General features: G+C 38.9%; 1 protein-coding gene across 1 annotated transcript in view; it reads left to right on the plus strand.

The window, feature by feature from the left end:
• DNAH7 (dynein axonemal heavy chain 7) overlaps nucleotides 1-20429 on the plus strand; it is a 253080-nt gene that overhangs the window by 63065 nt on the left and 169586 nt on the right. The window contains exons 15-19 of the mRNA XM_043910523.1: nucleotides 1269-1347; nucleotides 6236-6460; nucleotides 8933-9079; nucleotides 10754-11439; nucleotides 13631-13817. Of these exons, the coding sequence (XP_043766458.1) occupies nucleotides 1269-1347; nucleotides 6236-6460; nucleotides 8933-9079; nucleotides 10754-11439; nucleotides 13631-13817 (1324 nt within the window). The remainder of the gene's footprint in view (nucleotides 1-1268; nucleotides 1348-6235; nucleotides 6461-8932; nucleotides 9080-10753; nucleotides 11440-13630; nucleotides 13818-20429) is intronic.

Raw genomic sequence — 20429 nt, forward strand, 5'->3', positions numbered from 1 at the left:
TATGAAATGGCTGATGTGCTCCAGGAGCAAGGCGTGGGTTGTGTTGCTTTCACAGATACTGTGAGAGATGAGAGGTGGGGTTGGGGGGAGGCTGAAGAGGGTGGCACCGCATGAAAAAGGGCTAGGACTTGGGTGGCTTATCTGAGACCCAGAATCATATATTCATCTTAAAGTACCTTTTCCTCTGAAAGGGTAGAATAGTGAATAAGTCTTTTACTTATAACATTTCATGCTGAGTGAAATATTTAATTTCATAGCTATTTCCCTGCCTCTTAGCTGCCCTTAGAGCTCATGCCAGTTCTACTTTTTCCCTTTTTCTCCTAAGTATGCCTCTCACCAGACTCACAGTATGTACAGAGGACACACCAGGACTGTTATAGGAACTGTTAGATTCAAATACCCTCAACTGCTTGCTCTCATGTGTTTCAACTCACCTCTGCACGGACCCCTTCCCTTCTGGCTCCCCACATTCTCACAGGGCAAGAGTCTGGCAACCATTCAATGTTCTTGTCTCCACCCATAAGCTCAGCCTCATTGCCTCCCATCTCCCAGGACCTGTGTTTTTGAGTTGTCCCCTCTGTGTCTCATCTTAAATCTCTTGTTCATTTTTTGATTCTGCCTCTGAAATTTGCAAACATGTTCAAAACCCTCTTCCATTCTCCATCCTCCACTTCAGCTCCACATCCTCCACCATCACCATCCATTCCGTCTCTTTCACCTCAGCCAATCTTCTTGAATAAATTTCTGTGCGTTATCTCAACTTTCTTAACCTCTCACAACTCTTTTTTTTAAAAATTTCATGGTAAGTTCATTATTTGTATTGCCCACAACTCAAGTCAGTAGGAACTATTTGCATGCTACCAGAAGTTTCTGAGCATACCAGCCCATTTTAACCGTGCCTTCCAAGTTGACCACTTTTTGTGCCATCTCAGCTAAATCTCTGGTAGCATCCTTGAAACTCTAGGTTGGAAGTGATTGTTCATGGTCTTGTCTTTCATACTGGAATGTGGACTGTCTGAGAACCATTACTACATCTTCCACGTTTCTGTATCTCTGTCACTTAATACAGTAGTTAGGAACATGATGAATGATCATTAAAAGTGTATTGAATGAATAAGTGAGCACAAATTTGCTTTTAATTAATTAGATGTCATATATGTAAGATAATCTAACTGTATTTCTCGTGTAATGGAATTTTAAAATAGTATACATGAATATATTTAGGAATAAAATTTATTTATATAAATGGCTTTTGTCTGGTTTTTCAGATTATGTGAGGAATTTGAGAAGATATCTGAAAAAGCTCTTAGCACACCTCCAAATACAGCAGAACTGATGGAAATGAAGGTATTGTTTATAAGCTCTGTATGTGTGTATGAGTAAATCGTTTTGCTTATTTTTCCCAGTTTTTTATAATTATTGACATGATAATATAATAACAAATCACTCCAAAAGTTAAAACAGGGGCTTAAAATTGTAAGTTACACACATACACTCTCTCTCTGTTTCTCTCTCTCTGAAGCTTTGTGATGCAGGCTGGATATTCCTAGATGGTTCTGACTTAGTCAGATTGACTTTCTCAGTTGGATTGACCATTATCCTTGTCTTCAGTGACTTTCTTCTGCTCCGCTTTCCTCTCAAACCTCAGCAGTCTCACCTGCGTGTTTTCGTGGGCTGATAGAGACAGAAAAGCAAGCCCAGTTGCGCGTATGGTTTTTAAATTTCTCCTTGTGTCAGAATAGCGAGTAGCCTATTGACCAAAGCAAGTCACATGGCCACAGAGTCCGTGAGAGGACACTCTAAGATTAGATAGTGGAAGAGGTGAGATATTGGAGTTATTAATGCAGTTGTCTGTCTACAAGGATCTTTTTGAGAGCACTATTAATAATCATTACTATGCTAACAGGCATAAATCTGGGCTGTCTTGGGAAACCTGAGATATGTGGTCATCCTTCATTTTTTAAACCAATGAATGTTTAATCCTTAAGTAATATTTTGCTTTGTTTTCTATAGGTTATCTTTTATTCTATCATATATTAAACATTTCTTTGGTAGTTTGCTGAAAAATATTTGGAGCTTTGGACTTATGGTACTGAAAATATTAGCTAAGTCTCCTATGCTTGAGGTCTGCCTGATGGTGAATAAAATAATATAAGACACCTGGCTAATCATCTTTTATTTTGTTCCTTTTCCATTTGTATAACATTAAGCTTTTATAGGAGCTTTTTTTCCCCTTTTCTAGCAATCACAAGATCCAAAATAGAACCTTGTGTTTCTAGATTTTAAAATATTTAAGCAAACCCAGCAAAACGTGTAAAATCATTCAAAAGTTTGTATAGGTAAGAAATTACAAAAGGAGTTCAGATGATTATGTACATTAAATTAATCAGTTGAAAATGTTGTTAAAATCATTAGAACCAACTTTTATATACAGCCTCTCTCTGTATTTCCTCTATTTCCTTTTCAAGTATTTATACTTGGATTGGGGATCTTGGCACCTGAATGTATATGTGTGTATCAAATACAAACATACCTATGTTACTTTTTTTAGAATCTTTTATATTTTACGTTAGTTGTTGTAAAAATGATATTTTAATATGAATGATTTTAAAGGTAGCTAGAGAGTTCCATAGCTGGAAATTCTTTTGAAAAGTAATGAATATTGAGTATGAAGAGTGTTATTTATTTACCCCCTTAGCTATCACTGGAATTATATAGCAACTTGGAGTTATTTGGTGTGAATTTCTGTTTATAGCAACATTTAACAGAATTAGCAAATAGGACTCACTACTTGATGTTATATTTCTGTATCTTGAAAAAGTTTATTTCTGTAAGGTCATAAACATCTCATTTTACTCAATACAGAACTCAGTCATTTTTTATCAGTAAAAGGAAATAAAAATCCAGTTGTTTGACTGCTTAGAAAGCTGATTAACCAAATTGCAAAAATGCATTTTCAATTAGACCTTTATTTGAATTTGCAACCAAAAAAACGGCCTAATTAGAGTGACATATGAAAGATTCCAAGACAATGTCTTTTTTTTTTAACTGAAGGATAATTGCTTTACAGTATTGCGCTGATTTCTAAAGTATCAGCATGAATCAGCCATAGATTTTCCCATGTCCCCTCCCACCTCCCTCCCCACCCCACTCCTCTAGGTTGCTACCCAGCCCCAGCCTGAGTTCCCTGAGTCATGCAGCAAATTACCACTGGCTATCTATTTTACATGTGATAATGTATGTCTCCACGTTACTCTCTTTTTTTTTTTATTTATAAAAGTGAAAAATAATATGGAATTGTATGAAATAAAAGTTCCTCTTTTCCATAATTTCTTTCTTCGTGGGTAATGGTTCTCTCCAGTTGTGTGTGTGTGTGTCTATGTGTGTGTGTAGACAGATAGATAGCAGAGAGTGACAAAAAGGAAGAGCAAGAGAGAGCTGGTTATAAGAAATTTAAAAGAACTTTAAAAGCATTAAAAAAAGGTACTTACTTCCTGGACAGGGAGATATGGGGTATAACACAGGGAAAATAAACACAGGTTAGGATAAGTAATTGCCAGTTTTCTCATTTTTCTGTAGGGTAGCAAGTTTCCTTCACCATTTTTATTTTTAAGATATATGCATAACTTAATGTTTCAAGAGAACTTTGAGAGAACCACATGTATGTATGTACATACACATGGGCACTTCCGTGTGCATGCACATGTGCGCACACACACACACCCCCCCCTATATATTCACCCACTCACACAAAAAGAGATCTGCTTTTGCAAAAATACAATCATTACTCCTATAAATTATTTTATTCACTTAATAGTGTACCTTCTCTGTACTTCTACTAAGTAAATAGGCCTCTTAGTTTCTTCCAAAATCAATAGCCAATTACTTCAGTACAATATATTAAATGATTTGTCATTTCACTCCTGATTTGAAATGCCTCTTTTTCAACAGTAAATTTCCATACATATTTGAATCTATTTCTGAGCTCTATTCTTGTCCATTCTCTACTTCTAAAGCCAGAATAGGAACTGTTAAAATTACTGCATCTATATAGTGCATTTTGCTGTTTAGCAGAGCTAGTCTCTATCATTTCACTTTTTCATGATTATCTTTGCCTTCTCGAGTATTTAGGCTTCCCTGGTGGCTCAGAGGGTAAAGTGTCTGCCTGCAATGTGGGACACCCAGGTTCGATCCCTGGGTCGGGAAGATCCCCTGGAGAAGGAAATGGCAACCACTCCAGTACTCCTGCCTGGAGAACCCCATGGACGGAGGAGCCTGGTGGGCCACAGTCTACGTGGTCACAAAGAGTTGGACATGACTAAGCGACTTCACTTTCTTTCTTTCTCAAATATTTCTCTTGAGTACTTTCAGAGACTTAGAATCATATCAAATTTAGTTTCTTTTAATACCCTTGCAATTTTGATTGAAATTGCATTGACTTCCTAGACTGGAGGAGAAACTGTTAGTCGCTCAGTTGTGTCTGACTCTTTGCTACCCCATGGACTGTAGCTCCCCAGGCTCCCCTGTCTGTCCATGGAATTCTCCAGACAAGAATACTGGAGTGGGCTGCTACTTCCTTCTCCTGAGGAATGGCTTCCTTCATAGCTCAGTTGGCAAAGAATCCACCTGCAATGCAGAAGACCCCAGTTCAATTCCTGGGTTGGGAATATCCCCTGGAGAAGGAATGGGTTACCCACTCCAGTATTCTTGGCCTCCCTTGTGGCTCAACTGGTAAAGAATTTTAAATAGTAAAGTAACATGTTAAATAAAACTGATTATTATTTTTGAATTTTAAAATCTGTTCTGTTTTTGGGGGGGGGGGGTATAAACTAGAATTCTGCCAAACTGTTGCTTATATATACTATCTTGTAACATGCTTTCTTGAGATATTTTTGTGTTCAAGAGATGAAGATTCTTACAGATGTGATGCTGGGGACTGTGAAAGTGAAAGTCACTCAGTCGTGTCTGACTCTTTGCACTATACAGTCCATGGAATTCTCCAGGCCAGAATACTGGAGAGGGTAGCCTTTCCCTTCTCCAGGGATCTTCCCAATGCAGGAATTGAACCCAGGTCTCCCGCATTGCAGGCAGATTCTTTACCAGCTGAGCCACAGGGGAAGTCCACTGGGAACTGTAAGGAGAATCCACCTGCAATGCGGGAACCCTGGGTTCAGTCCCCAGGTTGGGAAGATCCCCTGGGGGAGGGAGAGGCTACCCACTCCAGTATTCTATCCTGGAGAATTCCAGGGACTATAACTAGGGGGTCACAAAGAGTCAGACACAACCGAGCAACTTTCACTTTCTCCAGAGGATCTTTCCAACAAAGTGATCAAACCCAGGTCTCCCGCATTGCAGGCAGATTCTTTGCTGTCTGAGCCACCATTTACATCTTTATAATATTATGTCTTAATATGTATTTCTATATTTGTTTGGTACTTTAAAAATGTCCCTCAGTAAAGTACTGTAGTCTTCCTCATAGGTTTAGCACATTCCCTGTTAAATTTGTCTACAGTTATATTTTAGTTTTCTGCTCAGCTGTGTCTGACTCTTTGTGACCGCATGGACTGTAGCCCACCAGGCTCCCCTGTTCAGGGGATTCTCCAGGCAAGAATACTGGAGTGGGTTGCCAAGTACTCCTCCACAGGATCTTCCCAACCCAGTGATCGAACCCAGGTCTCCTGCATTGCAGGCAGATTCTTTACTGAGTCACCAGGAAAGCCCATATTTTAGTTTGTATAACTAAAGTCTTGCCGCACTTGTGTCCAGTGCAGATTTGCAATTTTACATTTGTTAATGATGGTTATTTGACTGTCTCCTCCACTAAACTTCAAGCTCTCTGAGGGCAAAGCCCATGTCTGTTTTTGTCACACTGAATTGCCAGCACTTGGCACAGTATCAGGCATACAGTAGGTGCCACAAAATGCTGTTCTGAAAGAATTAATGGTATCACTCAGCGTCTGCTTCTCATGTTCTAGAGAACTATAGCGCTTCTTGGCTTTCCAGGGCTTTTGGTCTGTTGTTTAGTGTTTCTGTCCCCCGCCCCACCCCCCTGCTCTTACTGAAAATCAGTAAGGTTTTCAGGAGGGATGAAAAGCAGACTCTGCTGCAGTCCCCTATTTAAACCAAAAGTCTGTCCTTCTAACAAGTCTGTACAATTTATGCAATGTATTTCCACAGGCTATTTTTTGACATGAGCTGTTCCTTAAAATGCCATCTGTAATTTTTTTCCCCTCAGGCTTATATTCAGAAAGTAGAGACAGTTGATATGGTTGAACTGGGACAAAGACTGGTGGATTCTAAAAACTGCCTCACCTTCCTCATTGAGTGTACCAACTTTTCCCCAGCTGACATTAGACTAAATAATAATGTCTTCCAGTGGTATGGAAGAATGGAAGAAATTTTTGATGAACATAGGAAAATCATTAAGGATAAAACAGAACAATATCAAGAAGGTCTTAAGGTAGGCATCGTGGATATTTTAAATTATTTTCGTTTTCTGGAAATATTTAGCTTCCTACATAGCACTGTCAACTCCTCTATTTCACAGTTCACATATCTTAGCTCTCTCTTCCCATTAGTCTTAGTAGAAGATAGTACACATATTGGATATATGTGGCATCATTTCTTGATTTTTTGAGGGAGTAAACTTTTTAATACATTGTCCACAAATGACCATTAATAAAAATGTTATCTTACACAGTTTATAGTACTCTCTTGAGTTTACTTTTGTTAAGGCCAAAGCTCCCTTGGTGGGGTATGCCTTCACACTGTGTAATTGCCAGCTTGCCTAAGTACTCCATCAACTCTAATGTTCGGTAATTTGAACCTTTTGTGCGCGTCCTACGAACAAGATGGTTTGTGATTCGCGCTATCTGCCCAGCCTCATCTCCTACGTCTTCCCACTCCTTGCTCTTGTCTCTTCAGTAACCCTGAGCAACTTCTGATACCCGCTCTCCTATACCTCTCATCTCCTGCCCACACTCCATTTCTTCTTCTTTTTAACGTTTATCAGTCACTTGCTTGCGCTGGGTCCTCGTTGCCGCACAGGCTTCTCTCTAGTTGCCGTTCACAAGCTCCTCGCTGTGGTGGCCTCTTGCTGCAGCGCACAGACGCCGCGATGCCCTGGCTTTGGCCGTTGTGCACACGGGCTCTGGACCACAGGCTCAGTAGCTGTGGCACGTGGGCTGAGTCACTCTGTAGCATGTGGGAGCTCCCCAGTCAGGGATCGAACCCGTGATTCCTGCACTCGCAGGCAGATGCTCATCCCGCTGGTCACCGGGGAAGCCCCACCTCTCCGTTTCATCTGGAGTGCCCACCGTCCCCCACACAGGCCTGTCTGTCCTCACAGTCATTGGCTGCCAGAGAAGCGCTTTCCGTCAGACCTCTGTGCTTCTGCTCTTCTGCTCCCGTGATAGTTCTCACACACCCCCATGGGGCTGAGCACATTATTATTTTCAGGTTTTCTCCCCACTAGTTGGTCACCTCTTTGATAGCAGGACTTTTTTTTTTTTTACATTTTCTCTAGTTTTTTAACCCTATTGGCTAGCACAGTGCCTGACACACAGAAATGCCGTGAGCATCTCATAGCTATGATCTGAATAAATGACACCGTATTTTCAGTCTCATTTTGCAGATGAAGAGATTTAGGTTCCCAGTGATGGCGAGCAGACTTGTTTCAAGTCAGCCAGTAGAGCTGCTCTTTGATAGCAAGCCTGGCCTCTGTCTGCCACACTAGAGCAAATGCAATTAATTGACAGAATATATTTGGAGCATAAATTAGAGACTTAAAAATTTCTTAATCCTTCATTTTAAACTGTAAATGTATGTTTAAGTATTTCTTTCTGTTTTACATTTAGGCCATTTCACAATTTTTTAAAACCTGTAGAAAATATCATGTATATTAGATGCTTATGCTACATACAATATAATAGATTCTTAGGAAATCACTGGGTGACCCAGAATTATCTATACTTCATGATAATGTATACCATTCTACAAACTATACTTCATGTTAATGAATTTTTCTTCTCATTTTCCTTCTCTCACTGGGCCAGAGCAATAAATTGCCCAGGAAACTAAAGAGGACAGAAATCAACCTAGATAATCTATGAAATATAAAATTATTTTTAATAACCTAGATTTGAGTTTTGACTGTTTTATTAAGAGCTGTTTAAGAACCATTTAATTTGGAATGTCTTTCCAATGACACTTTTGTAAGAAACCTCTCATTAAAAAAAACACACACATTTGTTTTATACTAGAAGGGTTTAGTTTTTAGGCTTTTAAATCTGTATATATTTTTCTTTATTTCCTGTGAAGTGAACTCATGGGATAAGAAAAATAAACTCAGAATGCTTTGTTTTAGCATTACTAATTGAATCTGAATATTAGAATGCAAATAAAGAAATTCACTTTTTTCCAGTGAGTAACAGTGCTGCAGTTACCTTTATAGGTCTTTAAAAATGGGAGTTCTCTCAGTCCCATACTTGATTATCATGAGATTTTTCTCAAGTGAATATATATTTCATTAACATACTAAAGAATACCATTGTTTATCACATTCTTATACATTTTATTAGTTAGAATTTCTTACATTGATGATAGAGGGGTAAACTTTCTCTGATTTATGAGTTATAGGAATCTTAACCCATTAGTTTTAAATCCAGACTTAAAAATTCTACATGTTTTGGATCCCAGTCATCTTCACGTCCCTGAGATTCTCCAGGCAAGAACACTGGAGTGGGTTGCCATTTCCTTCTCCAATGTATGAAAGTGAAAAGTGAAAGTGACTTAGCAGCAGCGTCCCTTTCTTTATATTTTGCCAGTGACGAAATGTAATAATTCTGATAACCCTTATAAATTCCGAAACTTTCTCTTAATGCTTAGGGGTTTTTACTCTTAAAAATAGTAACAAAAAATTGTTTTTTATTAGTTACGGTGTGAACGGTTTGTGGAGGAATTGGAAAGTTATGCTAAACAGTCAGAAGAATTTTACTCATTTGGAGATCTTCAGGATGTACAACGGTACCTGAAAAAGGCTCAGACACTGAATGGAAAGTTGGATTTAGCAGCAGACAAGGTATAATTTTAAAATTCTTAGTAGGATGAATTAGTTCAACAGAAAAAGCATTTGACTTTGATTGGGTATTCACCTTTAAGAAATGGATTCAAAGAGTTTAACAACATTTAGTTAGAGATTAACATATGTGGCACAAATGGATCTTATAGACGTGCTTCAGGGAGGAGCAGCATTGCTGTTTTCTGTTGGTAGTGATAACATTTTAGGGGCCTTCCTCTTTTATTTTAAAGATAGAGTTGTATGTCCATCTGCTTTTTAAGTTTTATTTTGTGTCACTTGATCATTTACATTATGGGATAGCACCTGGTTACTGTTTAGATTTCCCACCTTCATGGAAGCCAGCTTAGATTTCAAGGCTGTGTTTTAATGGTCCATTGTTTTTTCCCATCAAGCCAACTTTGTTTTTGCAATACCACTGTCTCAGAAACCAGTGTTCTCATTAGAAGCTGGGTGGGGAAAAGCCATACTCTTTGCCATGTAAGATGTTTGAAATTTTTAATTATATTTTTTATAAAAAGGGGAAATGGAAAAACGGGCGTCTGTGGTGGTTCAGTGGTAAAGAACCTGTCTGCCAATGCAGGAGAGGCGGGTTCAATCCCTGAGTTGGGAAGATCCCCTGGAGCAGGAAATGGCAAGCCATTCCAGTATTCTTTCCTGGGAAATCCCATGGGCAGAGAGGCCTGGTGGGCTACAGCCCATGGGGTTGCAGAAGAATCAGACACAACTTAGCAACTGAACAACAACAACAAAATATGAAAACAGACCATATTATGATTCTCTAACATTCCTAATATATTGCAAGATTTTGATATTTTAGTTCAGATAATTAAAGAGTTTATAATAATCTCAGATGTGTAAATACATGTTGAGAAAAGAGAAATTGTAGTTTTTTTTAAATTGATGCCACTGAAATTTTAAGTAACCTGTATAATTTGCATATCCAGCTCACTCTTTTCAATTCAGTAGATTACTCCTGATATACCCCCCACATCCTTACAACTTCACTGCTTTACTAACAGGAAATTAATGCTTTCTTTGCATCTCTTATCCTACTTACCTTTAAAACCCAGCTCCAGGTGCAACTTCTCTACAGGAGCATCTATGATTGTGCTATTTCAGAAGGCTCTCTTGTCTTTGAGCGATAGCATTTTAAAAAATATACTATTCAATTTATATTAAATGGCTACTGTTTTAAGGCCTTTCTTCTGTTGCTTATTTAATAAGTAACTGGTATTTAACTCCTCAACTGGATTACTAACTCCTTGGAATTGGTACTTTGCAATATACTTTTTTTCTATTTTCCATAGTACCTAACACAATACCATGTGTTTAAAAGTATTTAAATTCTTATTAATTAATACAAGAAGCTATATCCTCAGTATATCCGGATGGGCAGAGACTTCTTTATATGTATAAATTTACTATTTTAACTAACTTAAGAAATCATTGTTCTCTAGAAACTGTAATAAAAAAGAAATAGGAACAGCAAAAATGAACAAACAAAATACATAGGAAAAAGAGATTATTATTTTCCAGGTATGGCCTAATTTAAGTTTACCTTCAGCATTTGATGAGAGATTTTGGGGGGGGGGGGTCACATTGGATATATTTTTAAAACTTAATTTTGAATATCATTCCCTTTCAGAATAGTGTGTTTAATATTTGTCTTTCCAGATTGAGCAGTTTAATGCTGAAGAAGAGGCATTTGGTTGGCTACCATCAATATATCCTCAGCGTAAAAAAATCCAAGATGGTTTGAACCCTTATCTCCGTCTCTATGAAACTGCTGTAGAATTTAGCACCAAATATAGAGCGTGGACAGAAGGACCATATAACAAGGTGAATCCAGACCAAGTGGAAACAGACGTTGGAAATTACTGGAGAGGACTCTATAAGCTGGAGAAAACCTTTCACGATTCTCCCAATGCATTGGCAATGACCAAAAAAGTAAGAGCAAAGGTGGAAGATTTCAAGCAGCACATTCCTCTCATTCAAGTGATTTGCAATCCTGGTTTGCGCCCCAGGCACTGGGAGGCCATGTCCAACATCGTTGGTTACCCGCTGCAGCCAGCAGATGATTCCACTGTCTTCTCTTTCTTAGATATGAATCTGGAGCCATATTTAGATAGGTTTGAGGGTATTAGTGAAGCAGCTAGCAAAGAATATTCTCTTGAAAAGGCCATGGAGAAGATGATTAATGAATGGGATGCAATGGAATTTGTCATTCTTCCTTATAGAGAAACTGGGACATCTATTTTGTCATCAGTTGATGAAATTCAAATGTTGTTGGATGACCACATTATTAAGACACAAACTATGCGAGGATCTCCCTTCATTAAGCCTTATGAAAAGCAAATGAGGTAACGTGATATTTCTATGACAGTGTTTATAGTATGTTATCAAAATTATCACTCATATATAATATACAGTTCTTTTTGAAAATTGAGTCTGCACTTTATAGTTAATATTTTAAATAGTACATTGGAAGGAATGTTAACTTTTATTTCTTTTAGAAGAGTCTTGATACTTTTGCTATCATCTATATCCAGAGCAAAGGTAGTAGACAGTGTCCAGATATTCTTTTTTATTGCCCACAGTCCGATCTTATATATTAGATGCTCAAAAATAATCTTGTGCCTATGAACATAGTTTATAGAACATATAAACAATAAATTGAAGATATTATGTATTTTTCCAAATAGACTAATTAGTTTGTTGTTGATGACCCTTATCCTGTCAATTTTTTTCAGTTTTTGTAATCTGTATTAAGCAGTTTATATTTTACCTTAAAAAAGAGTAAATTCAAATCAGACTGCCATCTTCATTGTGAATTTACATGGCAAGGGAAAGCTATCTGCTTGGCAATATCAGCCTCTGGTTATGAGTACATTATCCTAATCCTGAGCTTGCCCAGCTATTGGTGTTGGCTCAGTCTCTGATTGCTCTGCCTTCTGCCCAGCTTGCTCCAATGTGCTCATCAAGAGTAATTTTTGAACTTCTCTGAAAGTGGCACATCTAGATTCTATTTTTAAGAATTATGCATGAGCTCATTAGCTAGTGAGAAATTTTCTGCATTAGCAGGGATTAGATAGAGAGAGGGGGAAGAGCACCAGAAGGAAGCAGAGGCATTCATTTCCTTGTGTGAAAGACAAATTTGTTGATGAACATGGAAAGGAAAGGCATTTTTAAAAGACATTTTAAAATGCGTGGTGACTTTTTGAACTCCTACATACATTTCTTGGTGTTTACAATCTAAAATTATAGATCACCACTTACAAATGATGAGTAACATATTAATCTACACATAAAGCTATCCCATATCTAAGTTTTGTTGCCTTTAACCAATTATTCTTCTTTATGGCTATGTTATCTCATAGCATAGTGATTACAACTGTCTAGGTTCAAGTCTGGCTCTTTTGTTCATTAGCTTGATGCTTACCTCTATATACCTTAATATCCCTACTTGTAAATAAATATTACATTCTGGACCCTGCCTCTGAAGGTTGTTGTGAGGATAGAGCAAATACACACGAAGACCTTAGAAGTGTGATTGTAAAATTGTTAGTTTATGCTGTAATTATAATATTTATTCTTAAGGAAATTTAGTCATTTTTTTCTCTATTTATATAAATGAACCAATAATTCATTTTAATTAAAAAATGCCACACTAATATATGGAGTCACAAAGAGTCAGACATTACTTAGCAACTGAACAGAACAGAATATACTTATGATTGTGTAGGTTTTTCTTTAAATGCCTGTTGTATCTGATCAATTGGAATGTTTTCTCTTGGAAAGATAGCCATTATGGGCCCAAATTTTAAAAAAAAATGAAAAAGCAAAATGTTAAATGAATCTTGGATGTAATTACCTTTCCTAAGAAGAAGTTCAGAGTACCTTTGTGAAAGGTCGGCGCATGCCCCGGGAATGTGCTGCAAGGCAAATTCCGGAGGCTGGCTAAACTTCCAGGGACCGACCCCCTGCAGCCTGGTCCAATCAGGTACCAACACAGAGCCCTCGGACACTGACCGCCGCTGTAGCCCGCGCTTTCTTCCTTATATGAAAAGACCTGGCCTGGACGCCGGCCCTGGCTATAAAACCCCTCCCCACCCCTCATACCTCGCAGACTCCCTTTGTCTCCTCACTCACCCGCCCCCAGGAGTTCTGCCCGAAAGCGAGAGCGACGCTTAATAAAAGGCCTTTACCACCGGTCCTTAGAGGTGGCTTTTTTCCTCCCGCGGCGTTTCTTAACACTTTGATTGAGAATACCATTACTATCTCCAAAATCTCATTCTCAACTCATAACTCTTTGGCATGGAATTGGATTGCAGAAAGGATTTATTGAGATGACATGTATAGAAACCAACCCGTTTGTAGAGAGGTGCATCTGTATTAGCATAAGTGTTGGTGCTAGTGATTTATCTTTGGTTGTCGGTAGATGAATGGAAACTGGCAAAACGACATTGCGTGCTCTGTTAGAAGTCTGGTTGTGAGCTGTACCGTGGGAGGCGTCTCCTGACTCTGTTGACAAGAACCGTGTCTGCCCCACAGGGACTGGGAGGGCAAGCTGCTGCTGCTCCAGGAGATCCTGGACGAGTGGCTCAAGGTCCAAGCCACGTGGCTGTATCTGGAGCCCATTTTCAGCTCTCCAGACATTATGTCTCAGATGCCTGAGGAAGGGAGGCGATTCTCAACTGTGGACAAGACGTGGAGAGACATAATGAAAAGTGTCCTACAGGTAGGTAAAAATCTGTGAGAACATGAGTATTTTGTTGAAGTAACTTTTTTTTTTTTTTCAAAGCAATCCAAGTAAGCCATTGTCTTTCCCCCACATATCTAATATCCCACATTAGATGCTCTGGTAGAAAGAGAGCAACGCGTACCCAGCACGGGATGTCCTGTCTGTTCTCTGCCTCGCATATTATGTCTGCACCACCTCTGAAGTACTCTGCGGTGGGAAAAAAAAGCAGCATGCCAACCACTCAATCAAGATGTTTCTCTGTAGGGACCTAAAAAAAAAAGAGCTGCAAAGATATATATATGTCTAAAGAACCCAATAAATATAAACAAAATGCAGTCTATCAATCAAGCAATGCACAGATACAGTGAAGAACTTATACTTTGAGGGAATTTAATAAAAACCAGTAACACTCAAGAAAGTATGGTTTATGTTCAGTTCAGGAGACATGCCTGCAAGGCATAGTTTGTGTGTTAGTGGATGTTAAGATTAAAATAGGAGAAATATTAGTTATTATATCATTACATGAACATGAACTTCTCTATTGGTGTTTTGATCAAATATTGATACAAGTTTATCATAAAATAGGGAGAAGATTATCTTAAATTTTTTTCTACCCTAAAATGGAAATATGTTTATTTTTATTATTGAACATTTAAAATTGTGACTGTCATCCTAAATGTTGATAATATTGTATCAGTGACAACTATATCATTTGATAGGAAAATATCCTATAAGATGGACATGGGTCTGTTTATTTAATAAGTTTACTTCATTTTATGTAATAATACTTGGAACAAAACATTGTATAAACCAAACTTTTATAGAATTAATCCCATTGGAATTCCATGTTTAAAGAACCTACTGATGAGTCACATTTTTCTTTTTTTTTTATTCATTTCTAATTGCTTTGTAAATTTAGCTTCTCCTTTTATATATTGTTTCCTTACAACATGGAAAAATCCTTGTAACATGTATATGTTTTTGTTTGGAAGAGGATGATGTTGCCCCCCATTTTTGTTGCCTCCCCCAAAAGAATAAAGCAGATGCTTGTGTTCTCCTAGTTAATATAATTTTAAAAGTTAAAAAAAAATTTTTTTTGGCATTTGATCAAGAGAAGTCAGTTGTGTCAGACTTTTTGTGACCCCATGGACTGTAGCCTACCAGTCTCCTCTGTCCATGGTATTTTCCAGGCAAGATTACTGGAGTGGGTTGCCATTTCTTTCTCCAGGAGATCTTCCTGACCCAGGGATCGAACCCAGGTCTCCCGCATTGCGGGCAGACGCTTTACCGGCTGAGCCATGAGGGAATCCGAATCAGGCATTTCATCAAAATGCTCTTCAAAATTCATATTGCTAAGAAAATTTAATAGTTCAATGCCTTGAAAGAGCGGCTATACTGAGACTAGTAATAATGGAGGCAGACTTTTAATTTTATAAAACTGCTGAATTAAAAACATATTAACAAAAAAGCATTACTTACTCTCATTCCCAAATAAGCAGTTGTCTTTGGATGACACTTCATTTACTTTTACTATAAGATTTGATTATCTTCCTCAACTGGCTTTACATTTTCTTTTTTTCAGTATGTTAGCATCAGGACAGCTTTTGTCTATACTCTCCAAAACCTTAAAAATAAACCTAAGTCCATATTCTCTTAGGAAGGCTAATGAGGATGATCTATACCATCCAGAGGTCACTGGATTAAGTGCTTGGTACAAAAAGTCATCACTTTCGGCCTTAGGGGTTTCTAAATGTTTTTTAGAACTATGCCAAGAGAAAAGGCTCAGAGGTTAAAAACAGAATGTAAATGATATTGTTAATATAAATGGCTTGATTGAGGTTGTTTTGATTCCTTAAGGCATAAACATGAAATAATTTTATGTTTTGGTATCTTCTCCCAACTATGCTTGGCCAAAGGCTGTTTCTCACTGGGAAAGACTCTCCTACTGAAAGTTCAGTGTAATTCCAGAATTTTCCAGCCACTTTTGGTTAGGATAATTTTGCCTATGAAGACTGAGCTGTACCTACTTGAGAACCTCGGTCTCATGTTATATTTAGAGCTCTTCTCTTCCACACAGTCAGGTCCGCCTGAGGCTCCTCTGGAGTGTGTGGGTGGGGACTGTGCTCTCCTGCTCTGCCTTTCTCATTCCAGTGCTGATCAGCGGGTACTGGGACAGGGAGGAGGTTGGGATGAGGTAAGGGGAGGGGCAGAAAGCAGAAAGCGGAAGGGAAATAAAGAAAGGGAGAAAGAAAAGTTCACTGATGTAACAGATCCAGCCAGATTATCTGCTCTTTTTGTTGGTGGTCATAATTTGGATGACCTCCTGTCTCTGATGCCCACGCACTGGGCCTTTACTCTTGGTCATCACAACTAGTCTAGCTTTTTGACCAACTACGGACAGGTGAAGTCCACAGATTACCTGGTTGTGCACAGGTGAAGACCCGGACAAGTTCTGGTTGCCAAGAGGCTCTATCTTGAGCATCTCCCCTTGGTTTTGTCTTCCTCGGCTTCATCTTCACACTGATGGACCAATGATGGCTTTTGCCACGTTCTTCTTATATGTGTCTTTCGCCCCATGCTACAGCAGTATTTCACGGATTTGTAGCCCTTAGTTTCACCTGGGGTCTGCAGCACCTGGGATCCGTCTTCTCTACCTCTTAGTAACCTTGAGCACATGGCCCTTGCCTCTCTGGTCATCCCACCACACCACCTTCTCCCAGAGCCTTTTTTTGTCCTGATAGCACTGGGGCAAGTCAGCAGGCTGGTGATAGCACAGACTTCTGGATGAAGACATTAGCCTTCTGTCTTTACATCCACTTGAAAAGTTTTCTAGGGGCTCTCTGAGAAGAGAGAATGTGGGAACTAATATGGGAACAATGAATTGCCTATCATTTGGAGTTGAAAGAAGTGGATGATCTTTTGCATTTATCCAAATTTGACTTTTGATCCACATGAATCTTTTTTATTTCCTGAGTTCAGTTCAGTCTCTCAGTTGTGTCTGACTTTTTGCGGCCCCTTTCATACAAGGCAGAAAAAGGCACTCTTGAATTTCTCCCCAAACTTTTTCCTTTTATAGTCTAACCCCATCTCAATAAATATGAAAACTACTCTTCCTGTTTTTCAGGCCAAAAGCAGAAGAGTCATTATTTTTCTTTTTCCTTTTACTGTCATAAATATCACTTGGCACCAAGTATCTCTCCAGTTTCTAGGGAGCTGGAAAGCTAAAAATTATGTCTTCCAGACTCCTTAAGTTTCTGGAAATGAATTTGACTTTGACGGTGAGGTACACTCATCGGGATTTGGAAGGCATACAGCAGCCATCTTCTTGCCATTTCAGCTATTTCTGCTGTCAAAAAATGTCACTTTTATTTTCTTTTCTTCAGTGTCTGGTCGCCAGTTTGATGGGTACTTAAAGGTGATGATGATGGTGTCTTCCCGACCCCCCCTCTGATCCTAGAACTGCAGTCACCGCGGTGTGTTTTTGAATGCAGTCGTTCCCCTGGCGGTGTCCTTCTGTTCTTCCTGGGGCAGAGATAACAACCCTTCCGGAAGATCAGTTCCGCAGGGTTCTCGGAGTTTTTCTGGAAAACCAGACTGGAGTGTGCTCCCCTAGACCTTCTAGTGATTTTTTAATCACTTAATTCCCTATGTTAAATTTCTTTTTTGCCTAATTACCTAGAAAGACCGTGCACTGAATTCTGAATACAGGTATCACAACCTCAAAGTTGAGATCTAGGATTGTCTACCTGACCCACTTGGGCTCTAGGGTGGTTAAAATCTAGTTAGCATCTGAAAATGGAACACTGGTGGTACCTAGCAGGCAGTGCAAAATTCCCTTACTCAAATTATGCTACTGGTCTCCTGAAGTGAAGAGTCTGTTTTACAGGCAATGCTTTGGTGGACCAAGTGGCTGCTGGAACAGGTCGATACAGAACAAACTTGAAATACAAGAGATGTGAGATGGGCTGAATTTTTTCTAAAACCCTTGGAAAACTAAAGAAATGGTCTAATTAAAGGCTTAAATTCTCTGCTCAAGATATGGTCAGAGGATTAAAATGCTTCTATGATTGCCCTCAGAGAGCCTCTTAATTCTCATAGCTACAGTTCTGACATAGCCAAAAATGACAGTCTGATCCAGCAGGTTGCCAAATTACAATGTAATTTAATTCACAGCCTTGCCAGATCTGTTCTGTGAACGATAATTTCCTTATTGGGAAAGAGTGGGATGGTGAGAACTGGGAACTGGGGATATTTGAGGAAATTTGATCAACTCTGGTTGCCCTGATTCTCACACTGAGAGCTTCCCTTGCCAGAAGCCTTTTCAGAAGTCTAAGGAATGTGGGAGGTATTGTATTGTAATAGTGCTTGTCTGGGGAGAACCAAAGTTAGATGCAGTCTAATGGACTGATGTGACTGCACTTACCAGACATTCATGTTTCAATGAGCTCGTCACGGAGATGTGAGTCATTCTCTTTACTTACTTATTTCTGCCAAAACCTGCCTCAATAAGATTTAAACAAAGACTGGTTTACAGATTTCTGCAAAATATGCTTGCATTATTCAGAAGCAAAAATTACAACACCCTCCCCACCTTAGGGGATTGACTCAAAGCGTAGTAGGAAGGGAATCCTTTTTAGAGGGTACAACTTCAATTAATATTAGTTGTTTGGGTTTTTTTTTGACCTTGCCTATAGAGATGGTCAGAAGTGTGGATCTACATTGATCATAATCAGTAGTAAACAGTTTGGCTATATGATCAAGGACTTAGAAGAAACAAGATTGAAAGATTGGTAATAAGGAGATCTATCAGGAATCACAGAATAGACTAGAATATGAGTATATTTGTGCTCCATGTAAATGTTTAATAAAAGGTAGTGCTGCCAAAGGAGGCACTTAATATAGTTGACCAGTTGATCTATTCGTGAATGTCAACCAGCATATGCCAGTTGTATGCACAGTGAGCTGTGAAATGGAAAAATCACATAATATATTGCCCAAACTGCAGAACTTCAGAAAGTTAGAGCAATTAATAAATAAGCTGGGAAAGCAAGCATAAGCCAGAACTCTCCTCATCAAACTGGGAATATGTGGTCACCCAGGCTACAAGCAAAGAAGTCATAATGGCAGAGATGGAAATTATGGAAGGATTTGTCATCAGGGGCTGTCCCTTACCCAACACTGCGGAGCATCCAAGCTGTCAACATGAGAAACGAACAAAATGCCTCTGACATGCGATCACACCTGAAGGGACCAGGCAGCCATTTAGAAGGAATTAAATACAGTGCACCTGTTTCAGAATAGAAGAGATCAGTGGTTTGTCTGCCCCAGACCAACACTGTCATTCATTGACTTACTGAATGACTTATTGCCACAGTTTGCATGCAATACTGCTTCTGCTATGGAATTCACATTACAAAGGAAATGAGGCAATTGACTGATACTCTTTAAGATTTACAGATACTAATGTGAAGACTGACCTTATAAAAAGTGGAATGTCTCATGTTGAAGACTCAGTTGCTATATGAGCAGGAAGAAAATAGTTTGTGAGTTTGGCATGCAGTTCTAGAGGATACATAGTCCATATTCTCAACCAGCTCCAAATAGCTTCTCCCACAGGCACAGTTCATGGGTCTGGGAATAAAGGAGTGAAGATGATGTTGACTTTTCATACTAGTTCACCCAATAAACAACTCACAACAGTTCTGCTTCCCAACTTTTGGTGTTGCTAGTTGAAATATCTTAGTATCCAGGGGAGAAATGCTTCTGTATGGGACATAGCGCTAGCTTCATTGAGCAGGAACTTCTTGATTTACTCACTTTACACTTTCACCTCTCTGTCCTTCTAACTCTCCACCTTACTTACTCTATTCTAGCCAGGCTAGCTGCCTTTTTTGAATCACACATGCCAAACACACTCCACCTTTGCACCTACCGGACCTCGTTCTTCCAAATATCTGCAGAGCTGATCAGTGTCTTTGCTTCCTGGAGTCTTTTCTCAACTATTGCCTTTATAAAGAGGCTCACACTGAGCTCCGTGTTTAAATTGAAACCTGCCTCTGCCTTTTCTGGCCATCCTGATGCCCCCTTTCTTGTTTGCAGCATTCATCACCTTCTAACTGACTATATGATGTATGAATTATTTTGTTATTTATCACCTGTCTCCTCTTGGAGGCTGGGGTCTTCGCTTTGTTCACAGTTGTGGCCGAAGCACTAGAAACAGTGTCAGGCATGTAGCAGGCTCTCCAAAAATATGTGTCCAGAGTGAATGAATAATTAAATTGAGATTGATCCTTGAATTATTGCTAGTTCTAAGAATTCTGAGTTCATTCTGAAAAACCTTCTCTAAAAATTCAGTGTTAGATATCTCCTGAGTCCTAAGAGCAGGAGTAATCCTAGAAACATCCTGCATCTTGAAAGGATTTCTATTTTTGGTGAGGTCGAAGGATCTGAAAGTTGTAAGGGAGCACAAAGGTCTACTTGGTGAATCCATGTTTCCTTTCTAATACTTAATAGGTTTAGTGAAGATCTGACCAGTTTTCTGTTGTCCAGGGGTTTCTGATTAGGAAGTTTATGCTTCTGGAAGTTTAGTGAACTGGCTTGAGCTTAATT

Source organism: Cervus elaphus, chromosome 8, assembly GCF_910594005.1.
Source record: "Cervus elaphus chromosome 8, mCerEla1.1, whole genome shotgun sequence".
Classification (NCBI taxonomy): domain Eukaryota; kingdom Metazoa; phylum Chordata; class Mammalia; order Artiodactyla; family Cervidae; genus Cervus; species Cervus elaphus.